The 21,405-nt window shown below is 29.4% G+C and overlaps 3 protein-coding genes across 3 annotated transcripts in view; 2 read left to right on the top strand and 1 right to left on the bottom strand.

Annotated features, from left to right (window-relative positions):
* Window positions 1-1,943, bottom strand: part of VhaAC39-1 (V-type proton ATPase subunit VhaAC39-1) — an 8,904-nt gene extending 6,961 nt beyond the window's left edge. The window contains exons 1-4 of the mRNA XM_014438418.2: window positions 1,722-1,943; window positions 1,477-1,648; window positions 337-515; window positions 107-264 (exon numbers count right to left, since the gene is read on the bottom strand). Of these exons, the coding sequence (XP_014293904.1) occupies window positions 107-264; window positions 337-515; window positions 1,477-1,648; window positions 1,722-1,842 (630 nt within the window). The 5' untranslated portion in view covers window positions 1,843-1,943. The remainder of the gene's footprint in view (window positions 1-106; window positions 265-336; window positions 516-1,476; window positions 1,649-1,721) is intronic.
* A 439-nt stretch (window positions 1,944-2,382) lies between these two features.
* Window positions 2,383-4,807, top strand: lin (protein lines homolog). The gene is made up of 2 exons (XM_014438515.2): window positions 2,383-2,569; window positions 2,759-4,807. The coding sequence occupies exon 2, from the start codon at window positions 2,876-2,878 to the stop codon at window positions 4,670-4,672; it is 1,797 nt and encodes a 598-aa protein (XP_014294001.1). The 5' UTR covers window positions 2,383-2,569; window positions 2,759-2,875; the 3' UTR covers window positions 4,673-4,807.
* Window positions 4,808-16,337: 11,530 nt separating this feature from the next.
* LOC106692539 (lysosomal proton-coupled steroid conjugate and bile acid symporter SLC46A3) overlaps window positions 16,338-21,405 on the top strand; it is a 19,825-nt gene continuing 14,757 nt past the window's right edge. The window contains exon 1 of the mRNA XM_014438543.2: window positions 16,338-16,565. Coding sequence (XP_014294029.1) covers window positions 16,388-16,565 — 178 coding nt within the window. The 5' untranslated portion in view covers window positions 16,338-16,387. The remainder of the gene's footprint in view (window positions 16,566-21,405) is intronic.

Here is a 21,405-nt window from a genome sequence, read left to right as displayed (position 1 = left end):
CAATTTTTGAACTAATTACACAAATATAACAAGTTATTTTACTTGCAGTTTTCTATGACATTTTAATTTCAAAGATAATATATAATATAAATCATCAAATACATACAGCAAGTATTTCACACATAGTATCTGCAGTAGTTCCACCCAACTTTTTGCAGAAATCATAGAATGCTTCAAGATAAGCTTTGTAAAGCGTGTTTCTTATGATTTCAATGTTCATTTCATCAAGATCTTGTTCACTGATGCAATCCACAAAAAAAGGTGCTATAAAACAAATAAAAATTAGTTGTGTTACAATTAAAAAATGTCAAAATAAATATCAATAGCCAACAATACCTAGTGGAGTATCGACTAAAACAGCATTATAAAGTTCTGCAGGAGTAGCTGCAACATGGATAGCTTCCATTTGTTCAAAGCTACCAAGAGGATGGCACTTTGGAATAAGTTCAGAAATAGGGCGCTGATGTAAAGTCCCCGTAATCAAAAGTATAATGTTATCGATCATATAACTGTACCTGAAAGACAAAAAGAGTTAAGGAATCAACTGTTTACAAGATTAAATAAAATTGATCACTTGATTTGTTTAAAAGACCATGTACATTAAAACAAAACCTGAAAAAAAAAAAACAATGCTATACAACTAGAATGATATTAGAATATTTATCAATGTCTTTGATTCAAAAAATAAAATTTGATATCAAATTTTAATCAAACTTTATCCTGGAAACCGCATATTGCCCAAATTTCCATAGCTACCTTAACCTTAAAGCAATTCAATAGGATCCGTTATCTCATTCCACTTAAAACTCGCCAACTCTTTCTTTCCTCTCTTGTTTTACCCCACTTTGACTATGGTTGCCTGGTATATGGTGGACTCTTGGGTAATTTTGAATCTAAACTTAAGCGTCTTTTGAATTGCACAGTACGATATATTTCGATATCTTTATAATACAGATGAAAGTATACCAACATATACTGAATGTGCACGAGATAATGTGAATTCAAAAATAATTTAAATGCCACCATAGATGCAATTCATTAAAATTAAGTAAAAAATATAATAGTTTTAGAGCCATACAAAGCATTTAAATAAATAAATTACAAATTTTTAATTAATCTTCTGCTGAACAAGTAGATTTAAAGTAATCTAGCAGACACATATATTTATGAATCAGAGAAATATTAATATTCCCTTTCCTATGATTGTATTAGTTTTAAAACACCAAACGATTTTTCCTACATCTTTACCGATATTGTCAATAATTTAGGTCAAGGTAAAAGAGTATATTGATAATCTGAAGAACATACAATAGCAAGATCATATTTAGACAGTAAATATAAAATTAAATAACAGCTTTAATTTAAGAGTAGAGTATGGAAATGACACAAATGAACTAACTGAGTGAATAACAGAAAAGTGACAGCAGCTTTGAACAAAGAAGTGATAAATTAGTATTAATAATTTAAATACATTACGTTATAAAATCAAGAAATGTTGAAAGAGGTTCCACAGCTTGATTTCTCATGTGCTGAAATTCAATGACCAGTTTTTCTCTCAGTTTATCATCAATGACAGATACTGACAATGGACTAGGTTCATTAGCCAAAAAACTTCCATAGTCAGTTCCTTGAAGATGTAACTTTAAATCTGAAAACAAATTCTTAATTGAAATGAACATAACTATCCAAACTATTAAAATATTTTAAAACAGTAACTTTACCTTCAAGAGATTCACACTGGACTAAGTTTAAATAATCTGTATTTTTTAAAATACCACATTTAAAACCACGACACAGTCCTTCTAAATACCCTCCATCAATATTAAACATAAATCCCATCATATTGTCGAAGGAATTTCTGCAACTAACTCAATAACAAACCCTCTTCGGAATTAAAAGGACTCGCCCACTTTTAGAGGAGAACCATATGATCGGTTGTTAGACCAGACAGCAAAGATGTTCTCAGGAATAAGAAGAAATAATGTAAGTATAAACTTTGGGAAATACAGTATTTAATTGTTTTTCGATATCGGCTTGTTCTTCTAAAATTATTTCTGTTATTCAGATAAATATTAAAGTTTCATAACATTTACGGTAGTAATTATTTTCTTCAGTAGTTGGTATACTATTAAGTTTCAACTGCCCTTATAAAAATTAAAGTTAGTCAAAATATAATATGATTTTTTAAAAATTCTTTAACCGTTATATTTTGTTGAGTATTGAGTTTGTTGTAAAGGAATTTTTTTTTATATCATTGTTGGCTGAACATAGCGTCATATAGTTCAAGATGGCCTCCATGAATGAAGTCTGTTTGTTTTGCTATGTTAAATCGTAACTGTTATAGTTAGTGTTATTTATTAAATTGTTCTAAGCATTAATTCTTTTAAGAATGAAGAACTCTTTCGAAAACATTGATTTCGTGAGTTGTTGAGTGGCTGTTATTTTTGTGGAAAGTTACTCAACTCAGCTACTGAGTGAAATTGTGTTCCAAATTAGATTCTTTTATTAATCAATGGATAGTGTGTTAAATTGCTTGATAACCACGTCAAATTTATACTTCTTCTTTAAGGTATTACTTGGCAGTTGTTTTACCCTTTATTTTATTATTTTCTATCTATCAGCTACTGGTGTTACACTTACATGACTCTTAGTTGTTAATGTATTCTTAATACTAGATTCTGTTTAATTTTATTCATCCTTTTATGTGTAGTTTAACTCATTTTGTCTAATAATTATGTTTATTTTTAATAATTTTCAGGGTTTACTTAAAAGTATGTAAAGAAGTGACATTCCTTGGCTCCATGGGTAACTTGTTTCTTGAAAAGGAAATTTATACAGAAGTTGGATAGTAGTGAATTTTTCTTCAGGAAAATTAATGGTGTTGACAAAAAGCAGAGCTGCGCCTGTCGCAGGAATGGATGGTCCTGTGAAGAAAAAAGTGAAACGATCTGATGAAGAGAATAATTCAGACTTAGAATCATTACAAAAAAATTTGTTGGGTCAGTGTTTGTGTTCTATGCCAGATAGTGTTTTAAGAAAGCCATTTCGTAGCTTGAAAATCCTTCATCAAGATGATGGACATGGATGTTGTACAGCGTACATTGCCAATTGGAGCAGGGATCGGACTCTTTTATTTTTGAGTTCAGTTCAACTCTTGTGCGAGGTAGCTCTTAAACAAAATGCTCGTGGATTGGTATGTTCGAGGATTAGTGATGTGTGTGATGCACTTATCAGAAATGAACATGGGTTGGTCGATTACTTAATAGAATTATCTGCTCATTCAGATAGATTTGTTAGTTTTGCTTCAGGTCGTGCCTTATCAGCATTCTTCTTAGTGTCTAGAGCCCATGTAGATCCAAGGTGGTTGGATCGCTTAACAGATAATGCCTTATCATCATCTTATCCAGAAACAACCCATCCACAGAAAATGGCCTTTTCTCTGGATGTTATCAAAAGGGTTACTGAATGGAAAGACTGTGAAGAACACCCTTTAGAAGATAAGGATTGTCAGCCACCTCCATCGTGCCATGTCTTAAGTGTAAGTGATCCTGATAGTTTAGATAGTAGTCAGATAAAGTGCCTTTGTATCAAAGCCCTAGAAGCAAAGTGGCCTGCTGTTGTAAATAGTTTTGATAGAATTCTTAGAATTTATCCTACTCAGCATGAATCTACAGTTGTAACATTTCTAGGTCTTTGGGAAGCAATAATTTCAGTGAAGGCCAATCTCTCAATTGTTGACACAAAACCGTTCTATGCTCACCTGGCAAATTTTGTTGCTTTACTTAATGCTAGTGTTTCACCAATAGTTTGGAGGCATATGCTGGATTTATTTAACGAAGTATTGTGCTATGGAAGTACATTGGCCCTTCAAGATATTTTGGCTGAAGAACCATGCTCATTGGCTCATCTTATCGTCAGAAGTGTAAAAGATTGGAGATTGTTGGAAACCATTCCCTATAGAGGAGGTAGTGGTAGATTTGGAGGTGGTACTGGTGATGGTGATAGACCTCTTCTACAGAAAGCAGTACTGCTAGTCTTGAAAGCTGTTGCTGTAACTGTCAAAGAAACTAGATGTGAGAGTTCAAGTGATAGTTCAGTAGCGTCAGAATCAGAAGATGTTGATGCTGACATGGCAGTTATTGAGAGGAGTATTCGAGAAGTTTTGAGACAACTTGATAATTGTGTAAAAGCTCTATTACCATTTCACCCTGAAACACCTCTCGCCCAGTGGGTTGTTCAGTTGTTTTCTGATCAGGATGATGCATTAATTGAAGGAATGGTGTGTTGTTTGGACGTGAGTGTGGGGCTTTTCCACAGAGAGAATGCTTCTCAAGATCTTAGAAGAGCACTCAGTCCTGCTATTTCATTGGCTCAATTTTTGCGGACAGTGTCCCATGGTTCTGATGTATTATTAGATTATCTTGTGTCTAACGAAACCTGTTTCCTGTTATATCTACTCAGGTTATTAAAATATATTCGTCGAAACTGGATAGAATTTGCAACTACCTGTGGAAATGAACTCAGTGACATAATGAGCGTATTTAGCCGCTTGCATTTGGCTATTGAGAGGCTTATTGCACGGTCATTATTTCCATACAACATCAATCCTGTTTTACGACTACTTGAGAAATGTGAACAGCTTTATGAAAATATTAATGTTCAACAATTTTAAAGTATTACACTCTAATTATTTTAAATAGAGCGTTTGAGTGCAATTTTAATAATTAAACTTGGTTGTGATAAATAACAATAACTTTATTGTAAGATATAAAAATGTGGATATAAATACAAATAAGTATATATCCATGTATAAATTTTATTCTTTTCACATGGAAAATATACATATGATTATGTATCTATTTCTGGTATGTATCATTTGGATACATTCTCTTGTATTTTAATTTACATAACATAAAATTTAGGCATATATATTTATAAATACTAATTTACTACCTTTTCAGTTTTTTATACTAAGTAAAATTATTTATTATTCAAGTACAATCTTTAAACAATAGTTACCTGCATAATGTAGATGATCAGCTATAGAATGATTGTTGGACCAATTTGAAGAAATTGTTACTTGATTATTTTACTGTACATAAACTAATTCCATGACGTATTTATTTATAAGACTGTAGGTAAAATTATATATTATAAAAATGAAAATTTGTAATTATGAAGTTAATATTGTTTTATAATTAAATTTTTTATCTACAATTATTGAATTTTTGTTTCTTAATTCTACCTTTTTCTTCTTTCCTTTTTTGTTAATGTAGTGTCGTCAGTACTTAAAACAACTGTGTATTTTAAATTTCTAAAAAATCGATGAATAATTTATGGTTACTTTTATGTTGATGTTCATTTTTGTGAATAAATGTTTTTTTTTACTAACTTATTTATTCATTTTTATGAAATCTTATGTGGTTACAAACTTTTAGATTATTAGTTATATACTGGAAATGTGATGATCTTAGTTTTTTTACTACTACTACTACTTACATATATTTGGATAAATTGTTCTCATATTAAAACACCTATACTTAAATAAATTTGTCAGGAAGTATATAACTTTTCAGTATATAGCTAATAATCTAAAAGTTTATAACCACATAAGATTTCATAAAAATGAAAATAAGGCAACCACATGCCATCATCGATGACATGTCCGCCTTCAGCGGACCTGGCAGCCTATCTTATAATGCCACACTGGCAAAAGAAGATATTTTAGATTGCCTATCATATGTACATATATTTTCATTTGTATATATTTATTTGTTTGTTTTTATTTTCTCTAGGAGGTCAGAAAAAAAAACCAAATATAATATTAACATGAGTTAAAATGGAGAGAAGATATGCTGGCGATGCTTTCACTTATTTTATTTTAAATAACCTAATGCTAATGTAATATAACTATATGTAGTAGAATAAATTAATAGAAGTTGAAGAGTGGTTTTTAATGAGATTTTTTTTTTTTTAATTCTTGTCCTTAAATTTTTTTTGTCTTGAATAGTATAAACGGAATAATGAATGTTTTTTGATGTACAAGGTTATTTATGTTACGTTAGGTTATTCATCAAAAATATTTGTAATAATTAATCAATCTCCTATAATTCTACAGACCATTTTTATTTCTAGAATTGAGAAAAGTCTCGTGCAAACTTGGATTTATCATGTTTTTTAATTAATATACAATCTATAAAAATATATTAAGCATAGATCTAATTACCTTCTTCACTTCAGCTTGATACAGACCAAAAGTGATAATTTATTTTTTACATTTTGTGTTGTATTTTTAATTTGTTTTAGATTGCCTAATCTATTTCCATATAAATAAATAAGTTCAGTAATAAATACTTATGTATGGAATGTGTGATATGATATAAAAAGTTTACTAATTATGTTACTAGGTCTGATAGATCCATCTGTAGCATTGTGAGCTTAAGGTTTAATAATGCAAAGGATCTTAAGTCCACATTATACAAATTAATACACCAAAATTGTTTTTTATAATATACTTTAATAAAATTCTATTTTAAAAAGTGTTTTGGGAATTTAAAGTAGTTATTTTTGATCTATCATTCATTAATTATTATGAAACATAATCTTTATTTGGATACGGGTACAGGTACACCAATCAGATTTAGTAGAACTGTAAATTTATTTTTCATTTGTGAAATAAAAAAAAAGTTAATTCAATATTTCAAAGTAAGGAAAATCAAATTAATGTTTATTTTAAAGTAATTAAATTTTTTTTTTTTTTTTTTTAAATCATCAGGGTTATGAATGAAATACTGTCATTGAAAAGTAGTTGTTATTGTTTGGAGTGTTTCAATGTGATTTACATGGTGAACTATCACTCATGTATATTTGACAATATTCTTAATGTTTTTGATATGGCAAGTGATTTTAATTTTAAATTAAATGTTAATTACTCAGTGGTCTCTTCCGCTTTCAACCAGGTAGGATTTTACAATGTAACTTGGGAATAGTATCAAACATATAACTATGTTTGAATAATAGAATCTGTCCAGGCTTACAATAATCAAAGTTTGATAATTAATATTCATTTCAGCTGAGAACATTTATACAAATGAGAGATCAATTTTTAATCTCACATTTGATAGTAGTAACTTGAAGGAATCACAATTTATCAGACAATTGAAATTTAGGAATATCATGAAATTAAGTGAAGTAGTAATTCATTTGAACTTGTTTGTGAATAACATATAATAAATCTATTAATTATTCTTAATCTTTAAAATAAAACCATATTTCTTGTTTTTAATTAAACATTAATTATTTGGTATTTATTCCTAACATTAATAATATCATTTAGTTTTAATAAAATACTAAATGATCGTTGTAATCATAAATAAAACCAGTTTTTCTAGGCACAAACATTTAAGATTCTATTTATTCCATGCCACTATAATAATACCAAGTAATGTTTAATTAAACAATTAAAATTGAATCAAGTCTAAAGATATTAATACAAACTGATAAATTATAAAAGCTTATCTTTAATTGCAAAAAAAAAAACTTGTTTTGTATAATGATATCCATTTTTACATATACAAGAATAGATTGAAACTAATTTTCTACTAATTCAAGATATGTAAATATCGAATTTGACTTCTGTACCAAACTTTCCGCCAGTTGCCTATCCCAGTGAAAAATATGTGTTAATTGAAATACCTTCCAAAAACTCAAGCCTTTTTACAATTTTTTTTTTTTTATTCTTAGCTTTCATAAAGCTTGCAAATTAGAAGTAGTGTAGATACGCCTGTTGGGTATATTTTGTTTAATTAAAAATGTTGTATGGTATTACTCAAAGCCATAGGCATATTGATGGAGCATCATGCATCATTATGATTTAATTTTTTTTTTATGGTCCTCAAAAATAATTCTACACATGACGCTGACTGTTCAAGATATATGCCACTAGTAAGACTACAAATTTTTTGAACTCAAAAATAAAGCTCTAAGGAATTTATTCAAGAGATCTATTAAAAAATCCTTCTATGTATGAGATGAATATTTGAAAATGTTTTAATTTGAGGAGGATAAGTCATCAGCGGAGGTTTGTTACCACCTAATACCTCTGTATCTATGTGTACATACAAACGCTCCTGACTTTATACATTGATGATATTGTATAATGTTTGGATTGATATAATAGATAACTATATATAAACAAAGTTTTCAGTTCAATATAATCATCAAACAAATCAAAAATTAATAAGTATTCAAATGTAATACTTAAAATACTAAATGATCGTTGTAATCATTATTGGATTATTGTAGAGTCATTTAATAAAATAAAAAATGACATCTCTATATAATTTTGCTATTTTCATTTTAATTAAAAATAAAACCAGGCACAATCATACTATTTGAAATATACAATATTCAATCGAGTATGTAGTATTGTATATTGGTATGCACAGAATATTTTCCCCATTCAGTCAATTATCAATAATTTCCTGCCAGCCTTTAAACTTTTATTGAGGTGTTTTTGAAGTATTTTTAAAATTTAAAATAAATCATTATTTTTTTACTTACTGATGTTCATGTAACTGTGCGAATAAAATTATATTTAAATCTATTATTTAAAAATATGTGACAAAATAGTAGCTCATTACATGTGAGAAATAGAAGCAACTCTCTGATGTGTGTTCACTCCTAGTTTGATTGGTTATTTCCCCATTTTCTTTTTTTAGTAAGAGAAAATAAAGTGGTCCTCTTTGTTAATAATTTTCTTCAGATTCACCCATATTTTTATAAACTGATTATTACTCTTACATAATCAGTTCTTTTGTTTCATGTCCTAAAAACTTTTCTTAAGTTATCAGTTAGCAGCATCTTTTACTAACATAAGTCCATGTAATAAATACATTTTTTTTTCTTTGAATTGTGCATTGTATTCTTAAAATGTATATTATGTATAGCCAATATTAAACAGAAAAGAAGGAAGGCTCTAAATGAGGGTTGCCAACTCTAGAAGTTTCTCAAGAATTTATCACAGTTATACACTATATTTAAGAACTTGGGGAAAATCCTGAGTTTTTGCTGTTTTTATTTTCTTCAATCAAATTTTTTTTTTTTCAATATTAGATTAATTGCATAGCTTCTCTGTAGAACATGGGTTGTTCTTCAATTTAGGTGCTATTTCAGTTACAGAATATTTTAAGAATGAACAACCATTAGAATATTAATAATTTTTTTTTATGTTATTATCTTTAAGGCCAACATTCTCTTTTCCCTTTGAAGTTCTAATCATTAATTGTTATTTAGTTCTAAAATAATGAAAAGATAGGAGACCTACCTTACAGATAGGAAAAAGAGAGTTTGTTCCCTAAGCAAGGAAATAAACGGTGATAGGAAAAAAAAGTAAGTGGTAAATATGTTACATTTGAAAATTATGTTAAATTTAAGAGTATTGGCAGATTAAAGAAAATAGGTAAACAAGAAATAATAAAAAATAGGAGGGAGAAATAAAATAAATAGAGGTACAAAGGTATGTAACTTATATAATTACATAAACATTAATGTAAAGGATAATGAATGTAAGTATAAGTTGGAAGTAACTTATGAATATATAGTGCAGATATAATATAAAGTAATAAAAGTAAGCAGGGGGAATTTAAAAACAGAAAATAACTGGAAGTAAAGTTACTTCTGAAATGCAGAACATGGATTCAAGAAGAATTAAGGAGGTTTAATAAGGTATAAGATCTGTAGCTATGTCAGCGTGGTACAATCTTTATCAACTTTATTGTTCACGGATTTCTGTGTTAAATTGATATGAAAGAATTCCAAAATGAGGTATTTTTAATGGTTGGGATTAGTAGCAAGAATTTATGTAGGGCTGCAGTTAAAAGAATGATTGAGGTTTAAAGTGTGTTCACAGGCAAAAGGGTTACAGGAGTTGATAGAAGTTTTGTGCTGGGAAATAAGATTTTTAGTTTTGCAGATATAAAAAGAATTACAACTAGGGATAGAATAGGGAATCCTGTAAATTTCATTGGAACTGTGTAAAAATAGAATAGCGTCTTTTAAATAAGAGAAAAGGTAGGAAATTTTGTTGTGGGAATTGAGGCCAAGACATAAGGTAGGAATATTAGATTCTAAAGATTTTTGTACATTATTAGAAAGAATGGGGATGTACGAAAGGGACCTGTACTGAAAAAGAGGTGGAGTAGGTTGAGAAGAATTGAGGACAAGAAGAACTGAAGTTATAGGGTTGATGTAAGAGTATAAAAGTTAGTTAGTCAAGCTAGATGGGACATTGTTGTTAAGTAAGACCTGTTTAATATGTTTGATTTTTTGGTTATAAGGATGTTGGGAAAAATACTATAATTGAGTCTGCCAGAATAGGTAGGTTTGGTATACCAATCAGTGGATAGGGAGCCATCGGGATTCCTAATGATAAGTAAATCAAGAAAAGGGACCAGTAGGCCCCTCACCTCTGGACTCAAAATAGCTCCTTGAATGGACAGCTCATATGTAATATTAAACATAACAGGTAACCTTAAAATACCAAAGGTAGTAAAAGGTAAGACACAACAGGAATTACTTTTTCTTTTTTCACAGTAATGCACTTACTAATTCACTTTTATTTCTGTTTTAGAGGGTTCAAAAAAAAAAAAGAAAAAAAAAAGGTAGAGAATGTTCAATTTCATGTTCAACAGACTAAATCAAAGGCGAGGGTGGTAGGAGTAAGAGGCTGATAGGATTTCGACTATAATATTTTTTCCAACATCCTTATCACCAAAAAATCACTGTTGCTGAGAACCATATCCACTGATCCCTTTCTCTTTCTAACCCTCAATATCACCAAACCAACACACAACATATTAAACTTACATAACAACAATTTCCCAACTAACTTGACTAACAAACTCTTTGACTCTTACGTTAACGCTATTATTATTATTACTCTAGTTCTTCCCGTCTTAACCCGCTTGACCTCTTTTTCAGTACAGGTCCCTTCTGTATTTACTCATTCTTTCTGACAATGTACAAAATTCCATACAATCAATACTTTGATATTTAGTTGTAGTAGTGGATCTTGATCTCAGAAAACTAAAAGCATTAGGCTTCATCCTAGGAATAAATATAAGTTTATTTTTAACTTTTTTCATTTGGAAAACGTTTGAGAAACTTCCTAATAGATGAGAACATGGAACCAACTTTATCCTGCTAACCAAATAGTTCCTGAGAAAAAAAGGAACTGTAACATCCACTTTGATTCCCTTACTTCTCCCCAACCCTCACCTGTACTTAAGGGTCTTCTTTAATTTGAGAACTGTAAGAAATATTGACTTTAATTATTTTTCTGTTGAATCCAAATCAGTGTAGCTAAAGGTAAGAAGGAAAACAACTAGTGATATTGATCTTTATCCTGCTTGTGATGTAAATAGATGAAGTGGTTGGCAATATAAGAAGATACTCTAAAATTCCTCATCCATCTTCTTTGATTGCTGCCTTGTATTCTTGGCTATAACATGCATTATTTAATTCGACGATGATCTCAATCGTTTTTTAACTATGAGTGTTTTATCGTGTTGCAATCTCCCATCCTAAACTGATAAAATTCAGGAAGAAATCTAAAAATAGAATAACAAAGGCATTGTAATTGCTACAAGTGGCTTACATTCATTAAAGCAGTACGTGGTTTCAATGTTCTGTCATCAGTGTGTTTCGTGATTTCAAAAATTTGAAACAAATGATAGCTACTTAAAATGAATGAATGAATGAAAAATAGTTTATAATTCTGCGACTAGACTTTAGAACAATTATAAGGTTACACAATATATTGACCAAAAACAACACAACCGCAGTTAATTACAATCTGCATTATTATTGCATATCAATAATTTGAATTACCTATATGTGCGTTTTATTTCCCACTTCTTCCATTATTGTATTTTTATTAATATTCATTTTGTACTTATATTTACTTAATAGATTTTCATATTGATTTTATCATTTTATTAATTGATCTCATCTTACTTAATTTTAATGTTACTCTTCCCATACAGCCTTTATCTTATTATAATACTTGAACTATTCATGTCTGTTAACACTATTTATGTACCCTTATGTTAGTTATTTTCTAATCATTCTATATATCCTTTATTCATTGGTTGTTATCTTGGTTTTTGTTCCGCACCCCCTACCATCTTCTCATTAATATTATCCACGGTCATCGATCTTCTCATCTCTATATTATCTATACTATTATAATATTGGTTCAGTTTGGAGAAACAAAAAGTGGTTAAACGGGAGGATTTTAAACAAGGAAAGGGTTGTTACATGAAATGGTTGAGGGAATAGAGTTCCAGTGGGAAAAGCAGCTTTGGTAAAAAAGGATTTGTCAAACACAGCAGCTCGTTAGGTGGAGGGAAGAATGTTACCTAGTAGTATAGAATTGAATTGGACATTTGAACCAGGTTTGGTAATAGGAATAGACAATAAAATATTATGTAGTATAATATTACAATCATATATCAATAATAATAGTTGTAAGGTGTAGATAGTTGAACGTAGATTACTGATTGGAGAAGATGGTCGGGGGGTGCGGTCAGCAAAGAACAACATAAATAAACATATTTTTTTAATATCAACATTTTTTGTTTATTTATGTTTTTCTGTGCTGACCGCACACCCCGACGATCTTCTCCAATCAATAATAATAATAATATTGCATTACATAATATAGAAATACTAATCAAAATATTAGTGGACACATTTAATTTATTTAAGCATTGAAATCAGTAGGGTAGCGTAGAGAAGAAGGGGGCCATATTTCACAATCAATAATAATACCTCGTAAAAGTTTGAACCAATTCATTTTATGACTTTTTTATTAGTAACTTGTACAATATACGATAAATCTGATTGTTCTTGCCAAAAAGTCCTTTTGAATTATTATATTTTAATTTAAATTACCCAAATAAGGGTTGGCAAAATTTTCCTCCGACATCCACTCTACAACCCTGACTGAAAGCAAACAGAAAATATTGTAGAAGGCCAGAGAACTTGAAATACCGTCAAAACGATGGGTTTTATTTTATTACTTTTTAAAAATAAATTTCTATTTGGATGTAGATATAAAAAAAAAAATCTGTTAGCATGATAAAAAAATAAATAAAATAAAAATAAATTATTATATCTGTTTGATGTTTTAAATTTATCATTTCCCCGAAATCATCCTCACACCGCGCAGTGGTAGAAGAGGGGTTGACTATGATGATGATGATTTCCCCGATAATATGTTTAAAATGACATCACAAAGATGTGATGATACGATCATCCAGGTCAAATTATTTTGGAAAATGTCGTAAGTGATATTTGTTAGAGAATGGTCTCGAAAAAATGAGTGTGTGGCGGCACCAACTGAAGGATTCATATTAAAATATATAGGAATATTTATGACGATGAATAAAATAATCCCTGAATTAAGATATTATTGAAGGCAATAGGTCTTGAATACCTTCAAGTCATTAAGGTAAAGAGTTTCTAATGACAAATACATCTTCATATTAAAATTTGCAGTTAATTTAGAAGATCGTTAAGATGCGTTTACATAAGTGGTTCTCGACTCGTCTGCGGACTACCAAGCCAAGGGTGTATCACACTCTCTTTCGACCTGGGAAGAAAAATAATAGGAAAAGAATCCGTTACGTGTATCACACATCTTTCATTTTTAATCCGAAAGACCGTGACAAAAAAGATGATTTATTTCATAATAAGGTTTAGCCATATGAAATAGTCCATTGCCCTGAAATGCAAATCTATATTGCATGTAAAACTGCTGCAATAAAAATATATGGCCGAGTGAATATGATATAGCCCAAGAAACTAAGCAAAAAAAGATTCGATAACAGAATAATCTAGTTATTATGATTTTGATCTATTTGATCTATGTGTTGTTTGGATTTGGATTAGTATTAAAAATCCAAATTTTTGACCTCGCTGGACGGCAGGATTTTATTATTTTATTCAACAAATATCCTAAAATTGTCATTAATTATTCAGCCCATACTCTATATCTTGAAATATACTATACAGCACGAAAAACATTATGCACGCCTTTTTTTAAAAAAGTAAATCGAATTAGCATTTAAACTGCTCTTGTATGTTTAACAATATCTGAGATACAGTTTTTCAAAAACAGCAAAAGATGACTCATTTTCAACAAACGTAGCACAACGTCAAAATTTTGCAAAAATATAATATGTATTAATTACATAGCCTAAATATTAAAAGATGATTATCAGTTAAGTTGATTGATATCAGGTATGTTTATCACTCAGGGAAGGATAAAAATATTATGACCAGATCAGTCAAAAATGAACCATCTTCCGAAAAATTTGATATTTCACGAATTATTAAACATACAGACATGTCTGTAAGTACTCAAAATGTAGATGTTTAAAAATAAATCGACTACCTAAAACAAATTATGCATAATGTTTTCATGAGGTAGATAGTTTCCAAAATATTTAGGATTTTTTTTCGATTGTCTGACGAGCTTAAAAATTAAGATTTTTAATGTCAACCCAAACTCAAACAAAAATTAAAATGTCAGAATTCATTTCCTCCTCCTTTTTTTTTTTTAACTACATCTTATTCATTCGACGGCTTTTTTTTTTTTTTTTTCAGCGACTTTAATATGGAAGAAGTCCATTTTTCATTTCAGGACTATGGGTATGATGATTTTATTTGGCCATACCTTAATATGAAATAAGGTATGGTCTTATAAAACTTTCGGACTCACACATGGGCGCACCCAGCGAAGGGAGTCTCGCCCATGAGAAGAAGTGAGTTTTATTTTATAGTAAATAATTGTAATAGAAAATTAAGCACTTCTATAAGGATATATAATTTTCTTAAAATTTTGGTTTAATTGGCCTTTGCCAGTGAAATGTCACAATCTGAATGACCATGGCATGCCCTCCCCAGTTTTGTCCCCTCCAGCATACCCCCTTGGAAACACTTTTTTTTTTTATTAACATTTTAAAATCTTTACATTTTTAAACTCTGATTAGTTTTGTTTCGAAAAGTGAGAAAACAAAATGAAATGTTCTGATTCCTCAATGTTTTTTTTTCAAAAATGCTGGTGTGGTTACATCACTTAAATTTTACTCAGAATCTTACTTTGAGTTAAAATTAATCCTTACTAGTTTCAAAACAGTAACTTCTTTATTATTTGGGATGAGAATCTTTTCCTCTTACTCTATTTTCACTTATAGATTAAAATATATATGTATTACTGTATTTTCGGATTTCCACGATTTTTATGACAATAGTCTTTGAAATACGTTAACATTTATTTCTCCTATAGTTTTAATTATAAATAAATTATTCTTATTCTTTCATATGTTATATTAATTTTATTATTTCTTACTCCTAAAATGAGAGTTGGGTAGTTATTTCAAATAAACAAAATTCGATATTTACGTCCTGATAGATGAAATCAATGAGAATAAAGTATAGCTGATGATATAAACCACATCATAGTTTGTTGATAGGATGAGTTTAATCGGAATTGTTTTAAACGGATTTTTTGAAAATGCTGAAAAGTGTAAAAGTGGCAATATAAAGTGACACTTCTATTAAGTCAATTTTAGAAAAAAATTTCCTGTCACATCCCAGCCATATAAATTCTTTATATCATTTTATAATGACAATTTAACACTTTTTACCATTTTCTAAAAAACGTTTTAAAACAATTCTGATTAAATAACTAATTTCTGTTTTGTAAAACTTTTTATTTATGAGTAAAACTTGTTTACATTCATACACACACATCAGTGACACATAAACCATTATATGTTATTTGAACACAGGGAACCAGTAATACCGTTGAAAACACAGGTTCGAAATTTTTTAGGATCGCAATACTTTACCTTACTGCTGTATGTTTCACATATAGGTAAGTGAAAGCAATGAGCTTTAGCATGAAACGGAAATTTTATGTAAAACATCTATATAACCTGTCTTGTTTACTTTAGCTTATTTGAACACCTAACACCAATATCGAGAAATCAGTCGAACAAAACTTTACACCTCACGAAAACATTGAACAGATCTGATGCCTTCAATGAATTATAATCCACGGATTAATTTATTTTTTTCCATCATTGAGATACCAAGGAAACGTTTAGAGGGATTTATTGATATCCGATTAAAAAAAGATAATGATTCATATTACATAAGCTTTATTAGTCTTTTCGATCCTCTCAATAAAGAAAAAAAATCGACCATAAAGGAGATGACAAAGAAAGTCTACAATTTTACAGATCACTTGAGACCTCAAATAAATGATGGATCGATAAGGTATCTATACGCAGCTCAATCTGCCAGTTCGTCAGTGGCGATGAAGACCTCTTGGTACGAGTTCTCCTCGGAACCTGCCGTGTTCCTCTACACCTTCTCAGCATGGACGTACTCTGTAGTCATCCGCTACTTCCTCATGCAGAAGACCTGCAGTCCTGATGTCGAACCGCCTCTTAGATATGCGTGCAACGACACGAATCTTCAAATTGAAGCTAATGGTAAACAACATTCATTTATATCGCATAGTTGTTATAGTAATGAATTTTTGTTTTCATAAAAACTAAGCCTTCAAAAGACCATTTTTGCATAATTTAGAAGGAGTATGGTACCTATTATTGAACTATTATAAAAAATAATTCTATTTTATAATTTCTCTGTCGTAATTAAATAAATTCGTGGAATTTTATCCGAGAAACTTACTTCCATTAACTACGACCTTATTGGTAATTCCGTTGCTTCAGTCAACTTAAGGAGCTTATAGAAATGCAACATCTTTGCAAATTAGACTGAGTGAAATCGAAAAAAGTTATTACATTCCAACCTTTATTTATATTTAATGTTTAAAACCAATAAATAAAAAGTGATATTTGAAATTGATTTTAATGAAAAAATGTAATGCTCCCTGGTACAATCTATTTAGAATAGCATCGCACGCTGCATAAACGGTTGGAAATGTTTCTGTAAAAGGAAAACAGTAAAAGGAATGTTTCTGAAAATTACTAAAAATACATCTAATTTTTATGACACTGTCGTCACCATAGAATTATGTATAGTGAGATGTTATCGTAGTCAAAACAGATGATCCCGAATAAAATAAAGGTTGAGCATACTTATACCATCTGCTGTTCAGAACATAAGTAGCGTGGAGAGTCTGGCTATAACAAGAACTCTAATAGCATATTTACAAGAGATCTTGGGGCCACTGCCGTTTCAAGGATGTTTGGAAATGGATAGGGCTTGTGCTAAAGGATCAAACAATATAAGATGATTAGTAAAGTTTTGATGGATTTTTGAGAATCTGGATGATATGAGATCGAGTAAGAATGAGATGTTCAGGTGTACATGAGGGAAAACATTGATATTGTTCGAAGCAATTTACACTGTATATGTATATGTTGTATGTTCGAAGGTTCAGCGGTCCCCTATAGTTCATGTGAATTCATCCAGAAAGGTTTAAGAATGACCTTGTAAATCAGTAGTTTCAATCGAAAGATAACAGTGTCTGTTTAGTAGTCTACGTAACTTGCCAAATGCTTTTGTTTATTGAGCCTGGTATGTGGGTTATATGTATTTCGTCTAGAAAGAAGCCTCTTGGATTACCGGACTGTGGTGTGGAGGTTAAATGGATTAGCGGACAGGATACGCATCGGAGAATAAAAGTGATATGCTTACGTTTAATTCCATTGATTCAATGTGCCAGTTAATGTACCATTCCTCAATCTAGGAAAAATGCCTTTGTAAGGTTAAGGATGTCATTTCCGTGTCGGAATGGAAAGATAGGATGGTGGTTTCATCAACAAATATTTCAAGGAAGGTAATTGGATTTGTAAAGACGTCTGCTATGAAAAGGTTGTAGAGAACAGGACCCAATGCACTGCCTTGTGGAACACCTGTCTCAACTGGGAACAATAGAAATAATCTATGCTGAAGCGAAATCGGAAGAAACGGTCAGAAAGGCAGTGTCTGAGACAAAGTATAAGGAATGTGGTAAATGGATGTTGAGTGTAAGGATGTCTAATATGATATAGGACCAAGTCTCTCAAAATGGTTGGTGTGTGTTTGTATGTATAAATATGAACAGCCCAGCTCAGAAATGTAATTTGGACTGGAAACAGTTGACATTTGAGTTAGTTGATTAATCAATTTAAAAGCTCATTTGGAAAATTAGTATGAAAAAGTATATCCACAATGAATAATTTAAAAATATTTCTGAAACATGAGAGAATTAATTTTAATTCAATGTAGAGTGGTAAGTGTAATTTTTTTTCTAGTGTCTGGAATATAAAGAATGAAGAGGGAATAGTAGAACCAGGTCTCCCCCAAAACTAAATCTTACCTACGCTAGTTCTTACAAGACTTATTCATTGTTGTGTTAAATGGGTGTGCTATTCGAGTCTGACTTTTCTCCTCTCCTTGGTCACACATAAACCCTTGATTAACTGTTTTTTTTTATATCTCACTGATAGAGTTATCATAACATGATAATCGTTTAGTTTTATCATACTTATTTGGAACAATTAATCTCCGGATACTAAATAAACTGTAAATACGAGATTCATTTATCTTAAAGGTTCTTGTCTTCTGAGAACCTTTAAAAACATACTTAAATTAAAAAGTATGTTTTTGACGAAAAATATTTATGTTTTTTTTTTTTCTATCGATATATAATTACTGCTATTAGAGATAAAAACATTTTTTTTTAAATAAAGGTCACCACCACTTAATGGTTTTGAAAATTTTATCGAGTTATGTAAAGCATAAAATTCGTGACTGTTCAATGTACAGTGAATAAATATCAATTTGATGATAAACATAAAGTCATGTAGGCTAATGTATTCTGAAGAAATGTTATTGAGATAACGCGACCACATCGTTGGAGGCTTTATAAATAAAACGTCATTTTTTGTGATGTATTTTTAAAGAACTAAGATATCATTCTTACAATTTCTGATAACACTCGTACCACGAAAGCTACATTAAATCATTATATATTAATAATATTTGTTATCTTTAATAATAAATCTGCTCCATAAAAATATTTAATATTAATTTAAAAAACCGATAATTCCGTGGCTTAACACCTTTCAAAGAGACAAGGTCCTAAAACAAATAGTTCCTGCTATGGTTAGAATTAAGTAGTATGTTTGGGTAGCAATGTCCCATTTTCATAATTACACAAATCAAAAGAGAAAAAATGTTTGTTTTTATAGTTCTACATTTAAATTGTGTATATATACACCAAAGAATATAAATAAATATAGTACATCAATATAATAAATAATATAAATATAATAAACTTGAAAAATAAATCTACTTATAAATTCATTTACCTACTATAATTTTTAATGTTTAATTTATTACATTTACTTATAAAATATTTGCTTTTGTAGAAACTAGGACGTTGTTTAAGGAAACTTCCTACTTTCTTTCAAATCACTAAATTAGTCCTATTGTCCTATTGTCCCCTATCCGGGACATACATAATGTTTTTATTTCGAGATGTAATAAATAATAAACCCCTGTTTTGTTTAAACGTTATAATTTTTTTTTTATCACAGATTAAGCGATGGTATTTCGTACTGTAAACGAAATATTTGCTTTTTTTTTTTTTTTTTTTCAATTTTTATTAAATAACTGTAAGCCTGAAAGATTATTATTACAAATATTTCGCTTATCCTTCCTAAAATCCTGAATTGTCCTTGATTTGTCACAAATAAAATCATCCATAAATACCTTAATGTTCTGTGAGTCGCAGATCCAGCCCGAACAAGATATTATATATCTGATACAAATATTTGACTGGGTACTTTCTCACTTCTAAGAATCCCAATAAATGATTTTTATTTACCAAAAATGTAAATAAATGAAAATGTAGTTCTTCTTAACTCAACTTAATAATTTCGATTCAATAGATTACGATTAAAATTAGCTATATATAAGTATGGGTATGTGTATCTGCGTTTTAAATTATATATATTATTTATTTAGATATACTTAGATCCTTATTGATATCGTAGTCTTATATTATTTTGTTTTATTATATCGTTTAGGTACTCTTTAGTTTCAATGTCATTTTCGTATTATTTTTATTAGATATCATGTTACATATTGTATATAGTATAATATTATATATTTTATATTGTATTCTTATTCTTAATCAAGTTCATTCCGTACTTATTACGGTTAGCTCATTATTATTAATTCACCAATTGTAAATTCGTATCATTATTATTCACTTCGTAAGTTCTTTCGATTATTTTAATTTACTTTATTTTAATTTTAGTATTTAGCATTTAGTTTTTTTTAAATTTAATTGTTAGTGTTAAGGCTAGAAATGCATACTGTACTAGCTTATAAATCTTAGTAGGCTCCTAATAATCATAAGTGTAACTAACGCAAATTTCATTTATGTTTATCATTTTTGTATGTTATTTGGCACCAAAATATCCGGTGTCCGATTACCGACCGATGTCATCTGGTCGGACCATATTGCATGTAGTTTTCTGAATAAATAAAATTACGAAATCCGGATGTAAACAAGAAAAAAATATTGGAGCTCGAAACCAAAAAATCTTTTCAAGGGGTAGTTTGTTAAAAATAGGTAATAGTAATAAAATATTTGTGAAATGAACTAAATCTTCTTAATTTCTATTTGTAACTTCACGGAAACAGTTTCCTCTCTAATTCTGCTTTTCGATTTTTTGGGCAATCTCTCATTTTTAAGAGAACAACTCAGACTAAATATTGTAATATGAGCCAAATTGAAAGCTAATGAAATTGACTATAAATTCGTTCCTATGTCGGTTCTCGTGGGACAAATATATTTGCCAATATTTCAAAATAATTACAAAATAAGAGACAATTAATTTTTATTTTTATATTCCGTTATATATAAATGTTGTTATAAATAAAACTATAATAGGGACATCAAAGACAAGATAAAAAACATTCCAGCTCCATGATTTACAATTGTCCAAAATAAAAAATTTCATGTCAGCAAGAAATGATAAATTTTTTGAGTGCGTAAAAAATATCTACTTTGGTCAATTCACACCTTCAGGAATAACTCAAAGGTGGCAAAACCCATTAATAATTAAATTATGGTTTTAGTTTTAGAATAAATTGAATACCATTTTTCAGGTAAATGTAAATGACAAAGGGCTATAAAAAAAATTTTTTTTGCTCTTTGGGCAAGAAACTTATAAAGGCTTTATTGAGGTCCCTACAAGGTCACTCATAATGACAATAATAATAAAAATGGTCGTGGATTAATACATTTTAATTTTTTTTTTTTTTAAATATTTATTTATTGTTATTTTCAACAGTACATTATAATAC

Source organism: Halyomorpha halys, unplaced genomic scaffold, assembly GCF_000696795.3.
Source record: "Halyomorpha halys isolate HHAL.00 unplaced genomic scaffold, Hhal_1.1 Scaffold5.1, whole genome shotgun sequence".
In the NCBI taxonomy this organism is placed as follows: Eukaryota; Metazoa; Arthropoda; class Insecta; order Hemiptera; family Pentatomidae; genus Halyomorpha; species Halyomorpha halys.
Note: the sequence above shows the minus strand (reverse complement) of the source record. Positions and strands in the feature narration are given on the sequence as shown.

Coding starts and splice junctions, on each gene's coding strand:
- lin (XM_014438515.2), top strand. CDS start 2,876: ATGGTGTTGACAAAAAGCAGAGCTGCGCCTGTCGCAGGAATGGATGGT.